Raw genomic sequence first — 16,333 nt, 5'->3', positions numbered from 1 at the left:
TTCTAGACGCTCTTGCAACTTGGAACGAATTTCCCCCTGTCTCTGTTGTTTTATTGTGTTATTGTGACTTTTCCAAGTCAACTAGTTTCCCAATTGTACTCGCTAGAGTTTTCTCTTAGCTGTCGAGCCGCGTGACATGTCTGACTTGTGACGCTTTTGAAAGAAGACGTCTTTCGGAAGGAGTTGTCGAGTCAGGCCTGTTGGTGTTATTTCCCATCAGTGCAGCTGGTGGCTAACACAGAAATGTCACTGGCCGAGTACGAGAGACATTTCGACTCGCTGAATTCCGATTTGGCCAGCGGGTCTGTGCTCAGCGAGCGTTCGACGTCCGCCACGTTTAATGGCGAAGAGGAGAAGTTGCATTACATTCCCATTCGGATCCTCGGGAGGGGGGCGTTTGGTGAAGCGACGCTGTACAGAAGAACCGAGGTGAGCTCATCCACTTTTGCTTACTCTCTGAGTGAGAAACTGTTGAGTTGCAAGGAGAAAAGACAGCCAGTCAACACGTTGCTAAGCAACAATCTCACTTCTTGTCCGAGGCCTCATGGTTACTACATCGACAGAGTCAAAAGATGGGCATGTTCAAATGTGTATTTATAAATTGCTTATATGAATAATATCATTAAAAAAATGTATTCATGAACTAAGCAATTGTCCTTGTTTACCCTTGATGGGCAGGTGATTTTTTTCTGTCATTAAAAAATAGAACTTAACCCAGTGTCCTTAACCTTGTTAAAGGTGCTGAACCCCACAAGTTTCACATGTGGATTCACCAAACCCTTCGGAATTATTTAATAAGTTTTTTTTTTTTTTCAAAATTCAAAATCGATATATCTAAGCTAGTAAGCTAATAATTTAACAAGTTCCGGTTCAAAATTCTTCTCATTTTGACAGCATGTCATAGACTTCATAATGATATTGACGGGACAGACTTCCCAGACACTGCGTCACACCTTCAAGTAGGGGGCCGTCCCACACTTTGCTTCAGTCGGTCGAAGTCGGTCGCAGTTATTCTCAAACACACACAAAAACGCGATCCAACGCCGGATTTTGGTTGAAAAAGTACAAAAGATTTACCGCATTCAAATCTTAGGAGTGATTTGTTCGAGGATTCAAGGTAACTCTTATATTTTTCGTACCATTCATGCCTTTTGAAACGTTGTGAAAAAAAACTCAACGGGAGAAATTAAGCGCTACGGGATTTGCGTCATAATTTGCAATATTTACGTGAAATGAATGTTAACTGCCCGTTTTTTTGCTTTTAACCAAGAATCGAGACTGTTTTAAGTTCATATCTATAAGGAATTCAGGGTTTAAAGCATTCATTCACAGGAATTTTCTATGTAAAAAGTTCTTTGTGATGACAAGGCGGTGCTACAGTGACTTAAAGACTAGCAGCACATTCTATTTACGTAAAATAAATGCTAACTGCCCAGTTCTTTGCTCTTTTAACAAAGAACCGAGACTGTGTTACGTACATATCTACAAAGAATTTAGGGATTTTCGCATTTATTCACAAGATTTTTCAACGTAAAAAGCTCTATATGGTAATAAGGCGGCACCACAGTGGCTTAAAGACTAGCAGTACATTCGACATATTTACGTAAAATAAATGCTTACTGCTCTTTTTTTTTTTTTTTTTTTTTTTTTTGCTTTTAACCAAGAATCGACTGTTTTAAGTCCATACTAGGGCTGTCCCAAACGACTAATTTTCTCCCAATTAGTCAGCCGACTATTTTTACGATTAGTCGACTAATCTAATAATTTAAAAAAAAAATTTTTTTTTTTGGTTTTTGTTTACTAATTTAGCAATGAAATTTTTGTTGACGCTTATCAATTCACAAAAAACATATTGGAACACTTAAATTATTTATTAAAGTACAAATAAAGACGTAAATAACAATAATAAATCACAAATAAACAATGAGTTCAAATGCTGATAGAATTAACTAGTGTAGCATCCCGATTGAAAAGGTGGTCTCTTAAACTGATGGTTTACAACTTTTATTCCATCCCTGATGTAATCACACTGTAAGAGCTGCGGTGCACACAAATAAAACAACACAATTAGAAATTAACATAAACTTTTCACCTTCTTCCTTTTAAACCTTATTTATATATCAATGAATTGCCTTTACCTTAATTTATTACCTTATCATTGACAATATCTCCCTTGAGTGCAATCACTGTATATACTGTATATATTTATGACCTTTTAACCTTATATAATTTTCTATACCATAAAATAAACCATAACATGAAATAAACCTTTCAGTTAGCATTAAGGACAATACTAATAGCACTTATAGGCCCATTGTCAATGAAACATTATTATTCAGTAAGGCGACAGCACCCTTCTGGTGTACAAAAAATAAAATAAAATAAAAAAATTACAAACTGGGTGACGGCATTTGAGGTGTTTATTCACGGCCGACATGCAGCCAAGCTTGGCATTGAAGAGACAGGACAGAAGAGTGTACCCTCCATTGTTTCTTTGAAATAAGTCAATGTTTTGGACACTCTGGTGCGCTTTTTTTTGGCTTTGTGCCGCTTTCCCCGCTTGCATACAGAGCATCCGACATTCTGAACTTTCCACGCATATATTTTTTTTAACCCTTCATTAACCGTCGACGGGATGTTGTGCTCGTTGACGGATTTACGTCATCGATGACGTCGACTATGTCGACTAGTCGGGACAGCTCTAGTCCATACCTATAAAGAATTCAGGGATTTAAGCATTTATTCACAAAAATTTTCAACGTAATAAGCTCTGTGTTTCCACTCGGTCACCTTTGACGGAGATAGGCCCCCTATTAATCGGCCATGTGCCCCTTGTCCCGTCAGTATATTATGAAGTCCATGAACAGGTCAAAATTTGAGACCACGCTGCCCATTGATTGGTCTGTTATATTCCCTCATACCAAGTGCGAGTCAACCTTCCACTGAGCAAACCAGTTTCTCCTCACATCAGATCGAGGAATAGCAGTTAAAAGAAATTGATTAAGCCTGTAAATTGAGAGCAAATCAGTCCAAAACCTGGTTTAAAAAGCCACTTTGCCTAGATTTAATCAGCGTACAAAAATAGGCTCAGCGTTTCTTTACCTCTGCCGAACCCCTTAGACTTACTCACTGAACCCCTAGGGTTCGATCGAACCCAGGTTAAGAACCACTGACTTAACCCCATTATGATCTTCATTCATAGCCTTCGTAATTAGGGCTTTCAACGATTACATTTTTAATCGAGTTAATCACAGCTTAAAAATTCATTAATCGTAATTAATTGCAATTCAAACCATTTCTAAAATATGCCATATTTTTCTGTAAATTATTGTTGGAATGGAAAGATAAGACACAAGACGGATATATACATTCAACATACTGTATATACAGTAAGTACTGCATTTGTTTATTTTAACAATAAATCCACAAGATGGCATTAACATTATTAACATTCTTTTTGTTAAAGGGATCCACGGATTGAAAGACTTGTAGTTCTTAAAAGATAAATGTTAGTACAAGTCTTAATGTTTTCGTTTTAATAAAATTTGTAAAAATTTTCCATCAAAAAAAAAAACTAGTAACTCGCCATTGTTGACGTCACATGGGCTCTTTGCCGTTCTTCCACAGTATCTTTAACTACGTAAGGTAGTAATTGAAATACACCACAAGGTGTCAATGGCGAGTTTTAAATTACTTAGAAATCAAGCCAATGAGTTTTTTTTGTCCCTCGACTGACGCCGTAGTTCCCTGTTTACTGGTCCATCGATTGTACTTCAGGGTCATTTGAGTGCTGGCTTCACAACGTACAAGACCAATGATAGTTTGTATATTGTGACTAAATATTGCCATCCAGTGAATTTGTTGAGCTAAACGAGAGCTAAATGAAATGTTCGAATAGCGTTTCATCAAAGTCTGAGTAAGTTTTATGCGTATTTTGCACAGCTATTTTGCTTGGGAATGCCAGTTCTCTTTGCATTGTTTAACTGCGTGAGGATAGGGCTTTTCTTTTTCTGAACATTTTTTTTTTTGGAGAGATGGGAATATTATTTTTGTTTTGCTTTCACTAAATGATACTTATGTTTGTTGTGAAGGAGTTGCCGAAGCTTATGCCAATAAACGGCTCTGTCCAATGAACGGCTGAGTGCACTCGCCTTTCTCTGCCTCTTAGCTCTCAGTGTGCAAAAAACGGCGTCATTGTAACTTGTCAACTGTTTGAGGCAATGCATGAGCTGTCATTCCGCACATGCGTTAAATGCGTCAAATATTTTAACGTAATTTTTTTAAATTATTTACCGTCCGTTAACGCGATAAATTTGACAGCACTAATATATATATATATATATATATATATATATAGTAAGTTTGTTTTTTCAATTATAAAAAAGTGGGGGAAAAATGTCTTATATGTATCTCTTTCCAATGTTGAATCTGAATAAATACATTGAACACATACATTTTTTAATGTTTTGGGTGGGAGTCGTTATTTGGTGTTTTTTCACTTATCGCGGCGGGTTCTGGTCCCCATTAACCGTGAAAAAAAGGGATTACTGTATATGCATTGATAGGGTTTTATATATAGTATATACACAAATAATGGGGGGGGGGTGACACTACTTTGCGGTTTTTCAATTTAGGAGGAGGGTGAATGAACACGGATGACTTCCTGTTTAGTGTGGGGACATTTACAGGTCACTTCCTGTTCTTTTTAGGGCATTTACAGGTTACTTACTGTTGCTTTTGAGTTACTTCCTATTTATTTGGGGACGTTCTTGAGTCACTTTCTGTTCAGTAACCCTAAATAAACAAGAAGGGACCCAGAAATGCCCCAAAAATCAACAGGAAGTGATTGGAAATTAACAACAAATGAACTGAAATGACCCCAAATTAACTTTCTGGCTGCTATAGACCAGTGGTCTCCAAACTATTCCACATAGGGCCGCAGTGGGATTTCACTCCAACAAATCAAGACCACACCTTTTCACCAATCTGGTGTTTTATAAGTGTAATCAGTTGATTGCAGTCAGGTGCTGCTTGTTTTAGTACAAACCACATCGGTTAAAAGGTCTGTGCTTGATCGGTATGAACAAAAACCAGGACCCACAGCGGCCCTCGAGGACTGGTTTGGAGGCCCCTGCCATAGACGTTCAGCCCATGTGAAGTGGTAGAGAAACTAGAGATAGTAGCGAATATTCACAAGACAATACAATATCTGCAGATACTCAGTGGAAAAATTGCAAGAGCCATCTAATTTCTATTGCGCCTGTCTTCAAAGTTCCCTTGGGCAACTACAAGGCCTGCACTTCATAAAAAGCAGCAATTGTGCAGAGACATGACTTCCTGGATCCCTTTCATATCCACTTATCTTCATCATTCACAGATAAACCATCTTTGCCTAGATTAAATGGTATTATATGAATACTAGGGATGTCCCGATTGCATATTTTTGCACCCGAGTCAACAGATTTCGACAATCTGCCGATAGTCCTGATCTGATACCGGGAATTTTTTTTTTTTTTTTTTTGCTTTGATGCTCACGCTGCCAAGAACAACCTCTCACTCACATAATAAATGAGTTGCCACAGCACACTTCAAACTGTAGCCTACCAAGCTTAACGATGATTAACGCATTTGTGCCTTGTATCATAAAGCTACCGAGGCGTCTCTGGCCAGATCAAAGCTACAAACCTGTCAATCATCGTTAACTTTAAGTACCAAACACCAGCTGCACTGGTGACCAAGAAAACCAGTTTCGTCACACTGTTTAGCAGGAGAGAGGGTGAGAGGCTGTACAAACATGAAGCAGAAAAACATAAAAAATATTTTTAATTATAAACCTGACCATTTTCACGCGGTTCCGATCCTCTGAAAAATGGCGCGATAGGTCAATTTCCGATGACGTGATCAGATCAGGACATCTCTAATGACTACAATGTGGTCATAGTGAGTCAACCAGTGTCTTCCCAAACAGAGCTATTCAAGTCATCTGGTAAAAATTCTTCTAGTTTTAATATCGGAATACAGGCTGTAGCTATCCATTATTTTAATAGTCAATTCATCTATCAACTAGTTAGTTCGTATAAGTTAATAATAATTAAGATTGCACTTTCAAAAGAGCATTAAATACGAATACAAAATCTAATTCTCGAGTGTTTTTCAAACTTTTTTCACTTTCATTTAAAATAAATTAAAATACCTAAGCTTAACTTCAAGTGATATACAAAAATCAACGAGAATATAAGTACAACAAAAGAACAGTTTGTTAATTTGCACAGCAAAAGTCCGCTAGCTTAAATGTTATAAAATGCTAACGTTTTTTTTTTTCAATGCTCTAAACAAATTGTTAAAACACACATTCCCACAAAAACGGGGATAATATAATTTTAAACTAAATTATGAATACATTAAAAAAAAAAAAACATATCAGCTCAAATAAAAAAATGAACTCATGTTGGTCTTAACACGGAGCAGCTGGATTCAGCCATGTTAAATGAGTTATGTCCTATTCACTGTTGCCACTAGTGGGCAGTGTATTCCCCAAATCAATAAAACTAAATGCAAACACTTTCAAAACAAACCATTACAACGCAATTCTAATTAAATGAATACTCGAAGCAGCAAATCTGATTCAAAGCTTTTTTCTAATCGAGTTAATTGATTAATCGTGGCATCACTAATCACAATCTATGTCGCAAACCCCCAAAAAGTCGCAATGTCAGTTTTTTCCAGTATCGTTCAGCCCTAGCGATGACTAAATGAAATAATAATTATTATTGTATATTGATGGCTCATAGTCGATGGATGGCTATAGAAAATACATTAGTAAATGACTCCTGATATAAACATTGTTCACGGAAATAATCTGAAATCCCTGTCCCTTCCCCAGGACAATTCTCTGGTCGTGTGGAAGGAGGTGGACCTGAATTCGCTTTCTGAACGTGAGCGCAAGGATGTCATGAATGAAATCAGCATTCTGTCCATCCTGGAGCACAACAACATCATTGCTTACTTCAATCACTTTATGGATAAAAACACCCTTCTCATCGAATTGGAATATTGTAACGGTAAGAGATCCTGGGCTGTTGATTTTATTGACACCGAGAGTTCACGATTAAAGGCTGAATAACTGTGCTCACAGGGGGGAATCTTTACGACAAAATCGTCCAACAGAAGGGTAAACTTTTTAACGAGGAGGTAAGAGAAGCTTTAAATAGAAATAACCGGACACCAAACACTACTGTTGTCACGATACTGTCATTTTCAATTTGATATCGACACTAAGAAAACCCACTCGATGACATTTTCAATACTACATATATAAAAATACCAAAATTAAAAATTATATTTTTTAAGGAAATCTTTGTGCCATTGACAATGACTGGCGTTCAATCATGTGGCGTCCAGCTATTTGTCTGTTGCGAGTTGAAATGAGTTTGTCTTTAGTAGCTGTCCATAAGCCTGTCGCGATTTGCAATAAGTTTATTTATCGTTCGGTGAATAAAAGTGAGAGCGGTAATTTTCACAGCTGCGTTTTATCGCCGTGTGCTTGCGTGTACACATGCGTGTACACGTGCGTGTTGATGGCATATGAGCGGTGTTGTCACAGATTACTTGAAAAAGTAATTAATGATTACGCCTCACAAAAGTAATCTAGTTACTTTACTGATTACTGTATTATCAAGTAACTAAGTTACTTTAAAAGTAATTTATCAGTTACTTTTTACCAATTGTTCTACCTTTGCTGCCTCAACATAAGAATGACAACAGAAAAATGTAATCCCATGTAAATGACTTTCCGATAATTGAATTTAAAGTGGAAGATCAAAAATGTTCACGTAAGGCTTAATCTTTGAGTTAGCAGAGGTTTAAATAGTCGATTGAGTTGATTTCAATCACCATTGACTCGCGCTAGCTTAGCCACTCCGGAGCCCTGAAATTAACAAATAAGTGACAAACATGTTGATTTTAACTCCACCGACTAATTAAACCCTCCAACATGTTGTCGGTTCTGCCCTTCAAATTTGAACCAGAGCGGAAAAGTGAAGAGCAGGACAGCACTGTCGGTCGTTCACAAGACGAGCAACAAAGGCAAAATGCAGAGCAGGAAATACCTGATGAGACAAGAGTTGGGCAAAACTGGTGGTGTACTTGCGGCAAGTGTGTCTCAATGACAACGGAGCGAGAGAGTATGCTGTCGAGAACTCGTTTTTGTTAGCAGATCTCGAAGGTGAGCTATTGCGTTATCAAAGTTTTTCCAATATAATTATGTAGATTGTTAGCATCCAGACCTGTAGTGTGCTTTACATACAGTACAGGCCAAATGTTGGAACACACTTTGTCATTTGTGCATTTTTATTTTCATGACTACTGACATTATAAACACTCACTGAAGGTAATATAACTATTAATGCACAGTGTAATAGTCAGGATCGGAATTGTGTTGTGGCTGAGTGTCCTCATTAAATTCGTCATCTGGAACAAATCCTGGGATCGAGTGTCCTCCATGTCTTGTACATCCAACTCACGTTTGGCTACGTAAGTGTAGTCCATATTAAGTGCTCGGCGCGCATCAGCTGGCCACTGTACCGCTGCATCGGACGTCTCTGGATCAGTTTGAGTGGCAGCATTACTCATAATAGGTGAATACTGAACAGACACACTTACTGCCCGATGAACTGACAGTAAAGGTGAATTATTAGCTACCTCTGTGACTAGCGGTACGCCCGAAGGTTCGCCTACCTACGCTATGCTGTAGCGACAGGAGCGGCTTGCCTTCTTAAGAGAGCGGCCAGAGTTTCTTGTCTTTGGCGCTTTATTGCGCGCATTTCACTCGCTATCCAAGCGTGTTGAGGCTTTTTGTGAGGGAAAATAGTTGGGACAGCATTTGATTTTAGTCTCCGCTTATATCCAGCTTCTCCGGTGAGCTCTTTCATAAGTTGTCGTCAACTAAAAGCCTCGAATGTGGTAGGAGAAAAATGGCGAGAGCAAAGCCTTGGGTCTTTGGAAAGTTTTGTCAGTCAACAGGCCCTTTTCTCTTGTCAATAGGAAATCTGTGGAGACTCACACCACTCCCCAAGAATTGTTATTCTTTCACAATGCATAACAAGTCATTTGAAAGCTAGCTAAGTGCAGAATATGAATTAGTTGAGAAAGCCAATGGCATTTTTGTTCTCTGCCAATTATAGCCCACTAAAAGTGTTTATTTGATCCAAAATGACTGTCATCTTGTCCTGCAAAGTGTACACGTTAGCAAATTTGAAGCCAAATGATTCATTGCCAATCAGATTTTTCATAATCGGGTGTCATTTTAAGTCTATCCTTTCCTTAGTTTAGCTGCGAGATAAATTCAGGAAACCTTTATCCACACATCGTTTGCAAATGCTGTTATCCGGCGAGTTTTCATGTTTGAAGTGTCACCTTTTAATCACAATTTTGCATTTTGGAGAAGACTGCCAATGTTTTAAAGCAGGCTAAAGTGGTTTGTACATTCTTTTTCCGATAGCCTCAAGGTAGCAATGATAATGTTTTACAATGTTTAATATACTTTAGATGTTTCTTTATTTTGTATGTCCAAACTTTAATTCTGCGGTGTGTTGAATACCAGTAAACAGCTATGAAAGGAACTGGAGGGTCAAATGCAATCAACAAGTGTATGCACACACGCAGGCGGCGATAAATCGCAGCCAGGAAAATTACTGCCCTCATTTGTTTACAGAGCGATAAAGTGACTTATTGCATATCGCAACAGGCTTAATCTGGATCAGAGGTTGCGCTAGACTTTTTCGTTGTCTGTCATTTTGACTGACAGGGTCATAAAAATCCGGTCATAATCTATTTTTACCCGTCACTTAAATTTTTTCAATGATAATAATGTCATATTCACTAGTATTTAGTTTTCATTCATTTTTAATTAATATTCTATCCGAACAAGCTTAACAGAGAATCCACACCGTGCCATCACACATCAAGCAGATGAATATAACTTTTTCTCCGCAGTGACAAAAACAACTGACTGTGGCCCCAGTATGTACCCTACGAGCCGACCTAAGCATAGCTTTAGCTTTTTTTATCGACGCGACTGACAATGACATTCTCCTGTTTCAACAAGCTATCCTTTACCATCAGCCCTGTCTTTCTTATATATCCTCTGCTTGTCCTACGTCTCTTACCATTTTTGGGGTAATTTAGTTAGCTTTGTGTAGCGATCGCAAATGCTACTCAGTGACAGCCAACGAACACTTGTAATTTTTTCATTGATAACATATCTTAATCCTATAATTTATTTACACTTCCCCCTTACTAAAGTTGTTTTTATATATATGTATAACAGAAACGGTAGCAGTGGCAGTCAAATACCATTTTAATTCTTTTCAGGTCATTCATTGTCAGACAGAAGCAGTACGGCACAACGTTACGCGAAAAAACTAAGTTAAAAATATAAAAATGGCCTACCTCTTTGTCCTCTGAAAGACCATGCCAACCCAACAAAATATTTACTGCATATGAAACGTGAATGGATTCGCCGAGCTGGTGTTAAAGTCCGCGCAAGTTGATTCGGTCTTCACATTTTTTCCTCCCGAGTTTTTGGTTCCGGAAACGTATGAAGAAAACATCCTTCATGTGTCGTAATTTCTAGAGTCGTTTCTACAAGTTCCAAAAAAGCAATGCGTGATCGGCATGTTCGTTTTTGAAAGATTACCGGAGAAAAGTGGCCCAAATTACGCTGTTTCTATGCGAGGGCGGGTCTATAATGTCCCACTTTGGCTTTACTTCCGCTTTACGATGCGACGTCACGGTCTAAAAATAGCCTGCGTGCGGTACGCCATTGCGTGCCCGCTTGTGCATAATCAAATGTCTCAAGTGGGATTGCTGCAGGGGCTGTCCTTCATCCTCCACAGCATCAGTCCCTCTTTTTTCACCTCTTTTATCAACACCATCGTCGTTTTGGGGCTTTTTGAAGAAACTTCGGACACTCAGTTGCCTTGACATTTTTCCGAGTAAGGCCAAAGATGTCATGCATCAAGAGAGACAATAGCTAATTAATATGCTCACTCGCCGCCCTGTGGTCTGGGGTGTGAATTGCAACCTGTCAAAATGACAGATGGACTTCATTTTTTTCCGTCACCGTTTTAAAAAACCGGTCAATGACGGAAAATATTCGGTTAACGCGACCCCTGTTCTGGATCCAACATTTCAGTATTGATACTTCGATACTTTTGACAACCCTATAAGGCACACACATTTTATTCTGCTTTTCCCCCCAAAAATTCTGCAGGTGGTTATTTGGTACCTTTACCAGATTGCCTCAGCTGTGGCCCACATTCATAAGGCTGGCATTTTACACAGGTGAGATGCTTATATGAGGACCACTCTTGTCTGAGATGTTTAAGGTCCGTCATCAAACTTGTTTGCTTCCCCACAGGGATATTAAAACTCTCAACATTTTCTTGACCAAAACTGACCTCATCAAGCTCGGGGATTATGGTCTTGCAAAGAAGCTCGGCTCTGAGTTTTCCATGGCAGAAACGGTATGTGTCCATCAGTGCTGTTTTTGGTAGCCCCTTTCATTTCCATATTAGTCTTTTGGACAAAGTACATTGTGGCCTCCAAAAACTTTTTAACAGTCCAATAAAACCAAAAGTGATGGAAAAAGAAGAAAAATATTTATTCACAGTAATAAATACCTTAAAATTAGGGCTGTCAAAATTATCGCGTTAACGAGCGGTAATTAATTTTTTTAATCAATCCCGTTAAAATATTTGACGCAATTAATGCACAAATGCCCCGCTCAAACAGATTAAAATGACAGTACAGTGAAAGGTGTACTTGTTGTGTTTTTCGGAGTTTTGCCGCCCTCTGCTGGCGCTTGGGTGCGACTGATTTTATAGGCTTCAGCATCCATGAGCATTGTGTAAGTAATTATTGACATCAACAATGGCGGGCTACTAGTTTATTTTTTGATTGAAAATTTTACAAATTTTATTAAAACGAAAACATGAAGAGGGGTTTTAATATATCTTTTAAGAACTACAATTCTTTCTCTCCATGGATCGCGTTAACAGAATGTCAATAATGGTAATGCAATGCTTCAATAGGAGAACTGATGCACTTTTCAAAATAAAGCGTGTAAAGGAACAATTTGTATTTGTCGAGCTATTTCAGACGATTTATGGCAAATAGTGCGTAAAAATGAGCTTCTTATATTCATTTAGACGCCATGTTGAATAATACGAATTAATAATTAGAATGAATTTTACAACAACAAAAAAATCTCATCTGCGAGGTGTGGTGGCTTTTATTGTGGTGTGGCGCAGCGCCACAATTATTAATATGTAGGGGAAAGCCTGAAAGAGGATGCAGCTACAGTAAAGTTAATGCTAACGCAGACGCGAATGCTACGAGTTACATTTAGTGTGTGATGATCACTCAGCACTGACCTTTTTAGGCTAAAACATCGTTGCATATTCTCTTATTGCCACGATAAGAAAACAAATCTTTTATTATCTGTTTGAAAACAAGCAAGCCTGGAGCTCTACCTAGCTTGAAGCTAAGCCTAGCTAAACACCGGGGGGGTGAGGACGAGGGTGGCGCAGCACATCACACATGAGTGACACAACCCACGCACTGCTAAGATGCAGGCTGATTTGTAAGAAAATTGAAAACTATTGAAGAAAGGAAACTTGCGCAATTTTATCTCATCAGATGAAAACTAGGTCTTGCTACGTTTAAGTCTCCAAAGCTCGTCATCTTTATGAAAAAAATGGTTTGTCGCTAAAATATTTTCGTTATTGTCATCATTGACAAAAACAAAGGTGTCCCATTTGAATCGTCGTGCCTCCTAGTGTTGTATCGGTCGCGAACGATTCGTTCTTTTTGAACGAATTGTTTGGGGGAACGAGACCGAACTAATCACCATCTGCACTGATTCGTTCTATGAAGTTGGTGGCGCTTGTTCGCTGCGTGGGAGGGCGTTGAGCAAGCGGCAGCGTCTTCTGACATCGCACACGACCAATCAGACGCCAGCCTCATCGCGGGCAGGGGAGGGAGCGGAAACAGAATCATGGCGTATGTCACTCATTTCCACGTGTGGCCAATAAGCAGCCAGCGTGCAGGCAGGGGGGAAAGACTGAGTTTTGTCACTTCCCGTTCAGTGATTCGGTCCTCCGGTTCCTGACCTAGCTTGCTGCTAACTTGACTTTCCAGTAATGACTATGCGGTGAACGAGTCATAAAATGAAAGGAAACGACTTTGTCACGTATTTGTTAACGTGGAGCCTATCAAATGCTGCTCAAAAAGACAAAAACACCACACAAATCTAGCGAGCATGGTTTAGTGTTCTACTTTTCTCAACAGACTCGGGACTGTGCCTATGACGATATACTATCAAATTTACAGTAATTTAAAACACGCGTAGCTACGAGGCAAGCAAAACCTGAGCTGCGGTCGCGTGACGGCAGTGAAGCGGGCAGAGAACTGTCACTATATGGAGGCTTCATGGCAGCGATATGTACCTCATATGTGCACAGAAAAAAAATAATATTTAGTATGATCACCATAATACTGATTTGCAATGAAACTGTATATACATGTCAATTTTTTCCGAGTGTTTTTTTTTTTTTTTTTTTTTCGTGTCAGAGGGTGTCGGTTGGTTTGACAAATTATGTCAATCCGTCCATCATGTGCTACTCAAGCGCCCCAAAAACAAAGCGCGCGGACACGGGAGATGTCGCAATATGTCTACATTTTTCTTAACAGACTAATGAGAGTAGAAAGGCGAAATCATAAAGCAAACAATTATTTCTCGTCAGCATTTGACGATCTGAGATGCGGGGACGACAGGGGAGCTGACCGGATTATTTTATTTATTAATACCAGTGCAAAAATTCAAAACGATCATCTTAATAATAAAAAACAAACATACAACAGAGCGAGAGGTTAATATGATGTGTTGGCCGTTCCATAATTAGAAATTAAACTTTCGATTTATTTTTATTTTCGTGACAGCAAGCATGCCGCGTTGGCTGTTAGCAGCAGCATTGTATATGTGAGCAAGATCATGCTAAAGAAAGTCCGTGCGCCCCCGACCCCAAACCCCGACTTCCCCCTCAAAAGGAAAATGTTTAACCGTGTCCTAATTCGAAATGCAAGCACGAGCCATGACTTTGAGCCCATAGAACTAGGACAGACGACGCGGAAGTTCTCCCTCGCTTTTGCAGCAGCGGGAGGGAGACGAGGCTGTCTCTGAGAGCAGAATGATATCGCCTGTCACTCATTTCTGAAACTACGACGAGTGGTCAATGTGCAAGAGAGGGAGGGACCAAGCAATGTCACTTCCCGTTCAGTTATACTGCGAAGCGGTCTTTGGTGATTCGTTCGGCAACGTCACTTCCCGTTCACTAACCGAACGATTCATTTGGGTGGGTAGGGAGATGAGGGGGGCGAACGATTCGTTGAACGATTCGTTTGAACGAATCGTTTTACTGAACGAACCGGAATGGATTCGTTTACTCAAGTGAACGACAGATCCCGTCACTAGTGCCTCCATGATAAGACTTGGGCTTTGCTGCGTTTACTTGTATGCGATCCTTTCCTCTTTTCATTTATTTATTTTTTGTCTTGTCCAGTGTGTGGGAACTCCATATTATATGTCTCCTGAGCTGTGCCAGGGAGCAAAGTACAACTTCAAATCTGACATCTGGGCCATGGGCTGTGTGCTTTTTGAAGTCTTAACTCTCACAAGAACATTTGATGCAACGGTAGGACATCTCTGTAGACGCTTCACCGACATCAACATGTGGTTTTGACCAGTTTGCATCCTTGCAGAATGCACTGAACTTGTGTGTAAAAATAGTCCAGGGAAACTGGACTATGGATGTGAATCGTGATGTTTATGGAGCTGGATTGATCAAGCTAGTCTACGAATGTCTCGATCAAGTGAGTGTTTTGCTTAAATGGGATGTGATGCTAAATTAGCAGCCTCGCTTTCTTAGTTGTTTTTATAATCATTTGCTTTTTCAGGATCCTGCAAAGAGACCAACTGCGGAGCAGATTCTAGAACAGCCGGTCCTCTCCTGCTCCCGACAGTAAATTTTATGTCAAAAGATGACCTCTGTGAAGTTGGCCCCCCATCAGAAGCAAATTTCTATAAAAATGTGTTTGTGCTGTTTTTGCCTTTTTGTGCTGTTAAAAGTTTCATTTGTGGTGCTATCATTTTATAGATACAGTGGTACCTCTACATACGAATTTAATTCGTTCCAGGACCTTGTTTGTAAGTCGAAATGGTCGTATGTCGAGCAGGATTTTCCCATAGGAATACATTATAATTCCATTAATTCGTTCCAAAGCCTAAAAACATACACTAAATTCTTAATAAATACTGCTGGCACTGTTACAAATGGCAATTAAACATAGAAAAACAAATAAGTTATAAATAAATAAGTCAGAATAATATAATAATAAGAAGAATAATTAATAATTATTCCTGTAAATAATGTAACGAATTGGATTCTAATATGGCGGACACTTTTTACTGTCCCTGAACGCACCGCGAAGCTGACGTCACAGTGAGATAGGTCGGTGCGGTAGAGATAATACTTTCGTTTTCTTGAGAGCAGTCAACTGCTTAAGACAATGGGCGTTTTGTGTTGGATAAGTTCTTAAATAAATGATAAAAACGTGACGAAGCTGGCGATTTCCTTGGCAATGTTACCACAATAATAATTGTCACCTTAACTTATAAATAGTGGCGAACGGTGGTCGGAAGAGGACCATGGAGCTGTATTGTTGAGCCAGTTCAGGGACGCGCACCCCAAGCTCATATTTTTCTATAACTTGCATCTTCATTTCAAAGGTAAGCATCACTTTTTTCCTTGTTTCTCCAACTGTATCAACTTTTTTTGAAAACTGTGTTGATTTCTCACACAAGAAAATCCACCGTGCGTTCGTTTGCAGTGCTGTCATGTCGTCGTATTTCGAGCAACTCGTCGGATGTAGAAACAAATGGCGGCTCAAATTTTACGTCGGATGTCGAAAAGATCGTGTGTCGAAGTGATCGTATGTAGAGGTACCACTGTATTGAGATATTAATTCACACCACTCGCAGCTTTTCCGTATCCTAAACTCCAGTGACTGACGGAGTGCACCAACTCTTCCAATAACAGAGGGGTGTCCTAACAACTAGCGCATACGTAGCGCAAAGGAATGGCACCGTTTCAGCTACATTTTGCAGTAAATGGGGGGGTTGCCAGTGATGTCATCACTCGATATTAACCCATTAAGTCCCCCATTTACGGCAAAATAGACCAGAAGTGGTGCCATTCGTTTGTGCTACGTTTGT

At 39.3% G+C, this 16,333-nt stretch overlaps 1 protein-coding gene across 4 annotated transcripts in view; it reads left to right on the top strand.

The window, feature by feature from the left end:
- The window catches only part of LOC130931361 (serine/threonine-protein kinase Nek9), a 41,537-nt gene continuing 25,204 nt past the window's right edge, over positions 1 to 16,333 (top strand). For 3 of the 4 annotated variants that reach the window (XM_057860102.1, XM_057860101.1, XM_057860104.1), the window contains exons 1-8: positions 1 to 429; positions 6,884 to 7,061; positions 7,136 to 7,191; positions 11,273 to 11,343; positions 11,420 to 11,525; positions 14,622 to 14,753; positions 14,821 to 14,931; positions 15,016 to 15,080. In XM_057860102.1, coding sequence (XP_057716085.1) covers positions 244 to 429; positions 6,884 to 7,061; positions 7,136 to 7,191; positions 11,273 to 11,343; positions 11,420 to 11,525; positions 14,622 to 14,753; positions 14,821 to 14,931; positions 15,016 to 15,080 — 905 coding nt within the window. In that variant the 5' untranslated portion in view covers positions 1 to 243. The remainder of the gene's footprint in view (positions 430 to 6,883; positions 7,062 to 7,135; positions 7,192 to 11,272; positions 11,344 to 11,419; positions 11,526 to 14,621; positions 14,754 to 14,820; positions 14,932 to 15,015; positions 15,081 to 16,333) is intronic. The other variant, XM_057860103.1, reaches the window with a different exon arrangement.

This window comes from Corythoichthys intestinalis, chromosome 15 (genome assembly GCF_030265065.1).
Source record: "Corythoichthys intestinalis isolate RoL2023-P3 chromosome 15, ASM3026506v1, whole genome shotgun sequence".
Classification (NCBI taxonomy): Eukaryota; Metazoa; Chordata; class Actinopteri; order Syngnathiformes; family Syngnathidae; genus Corythoichthys; species Corythoichthys intestinalis.
Note: the sequence above shows the minus strand (reverse complement) of the source record. Positions and strands in the feature narration are given on the sequence as shown.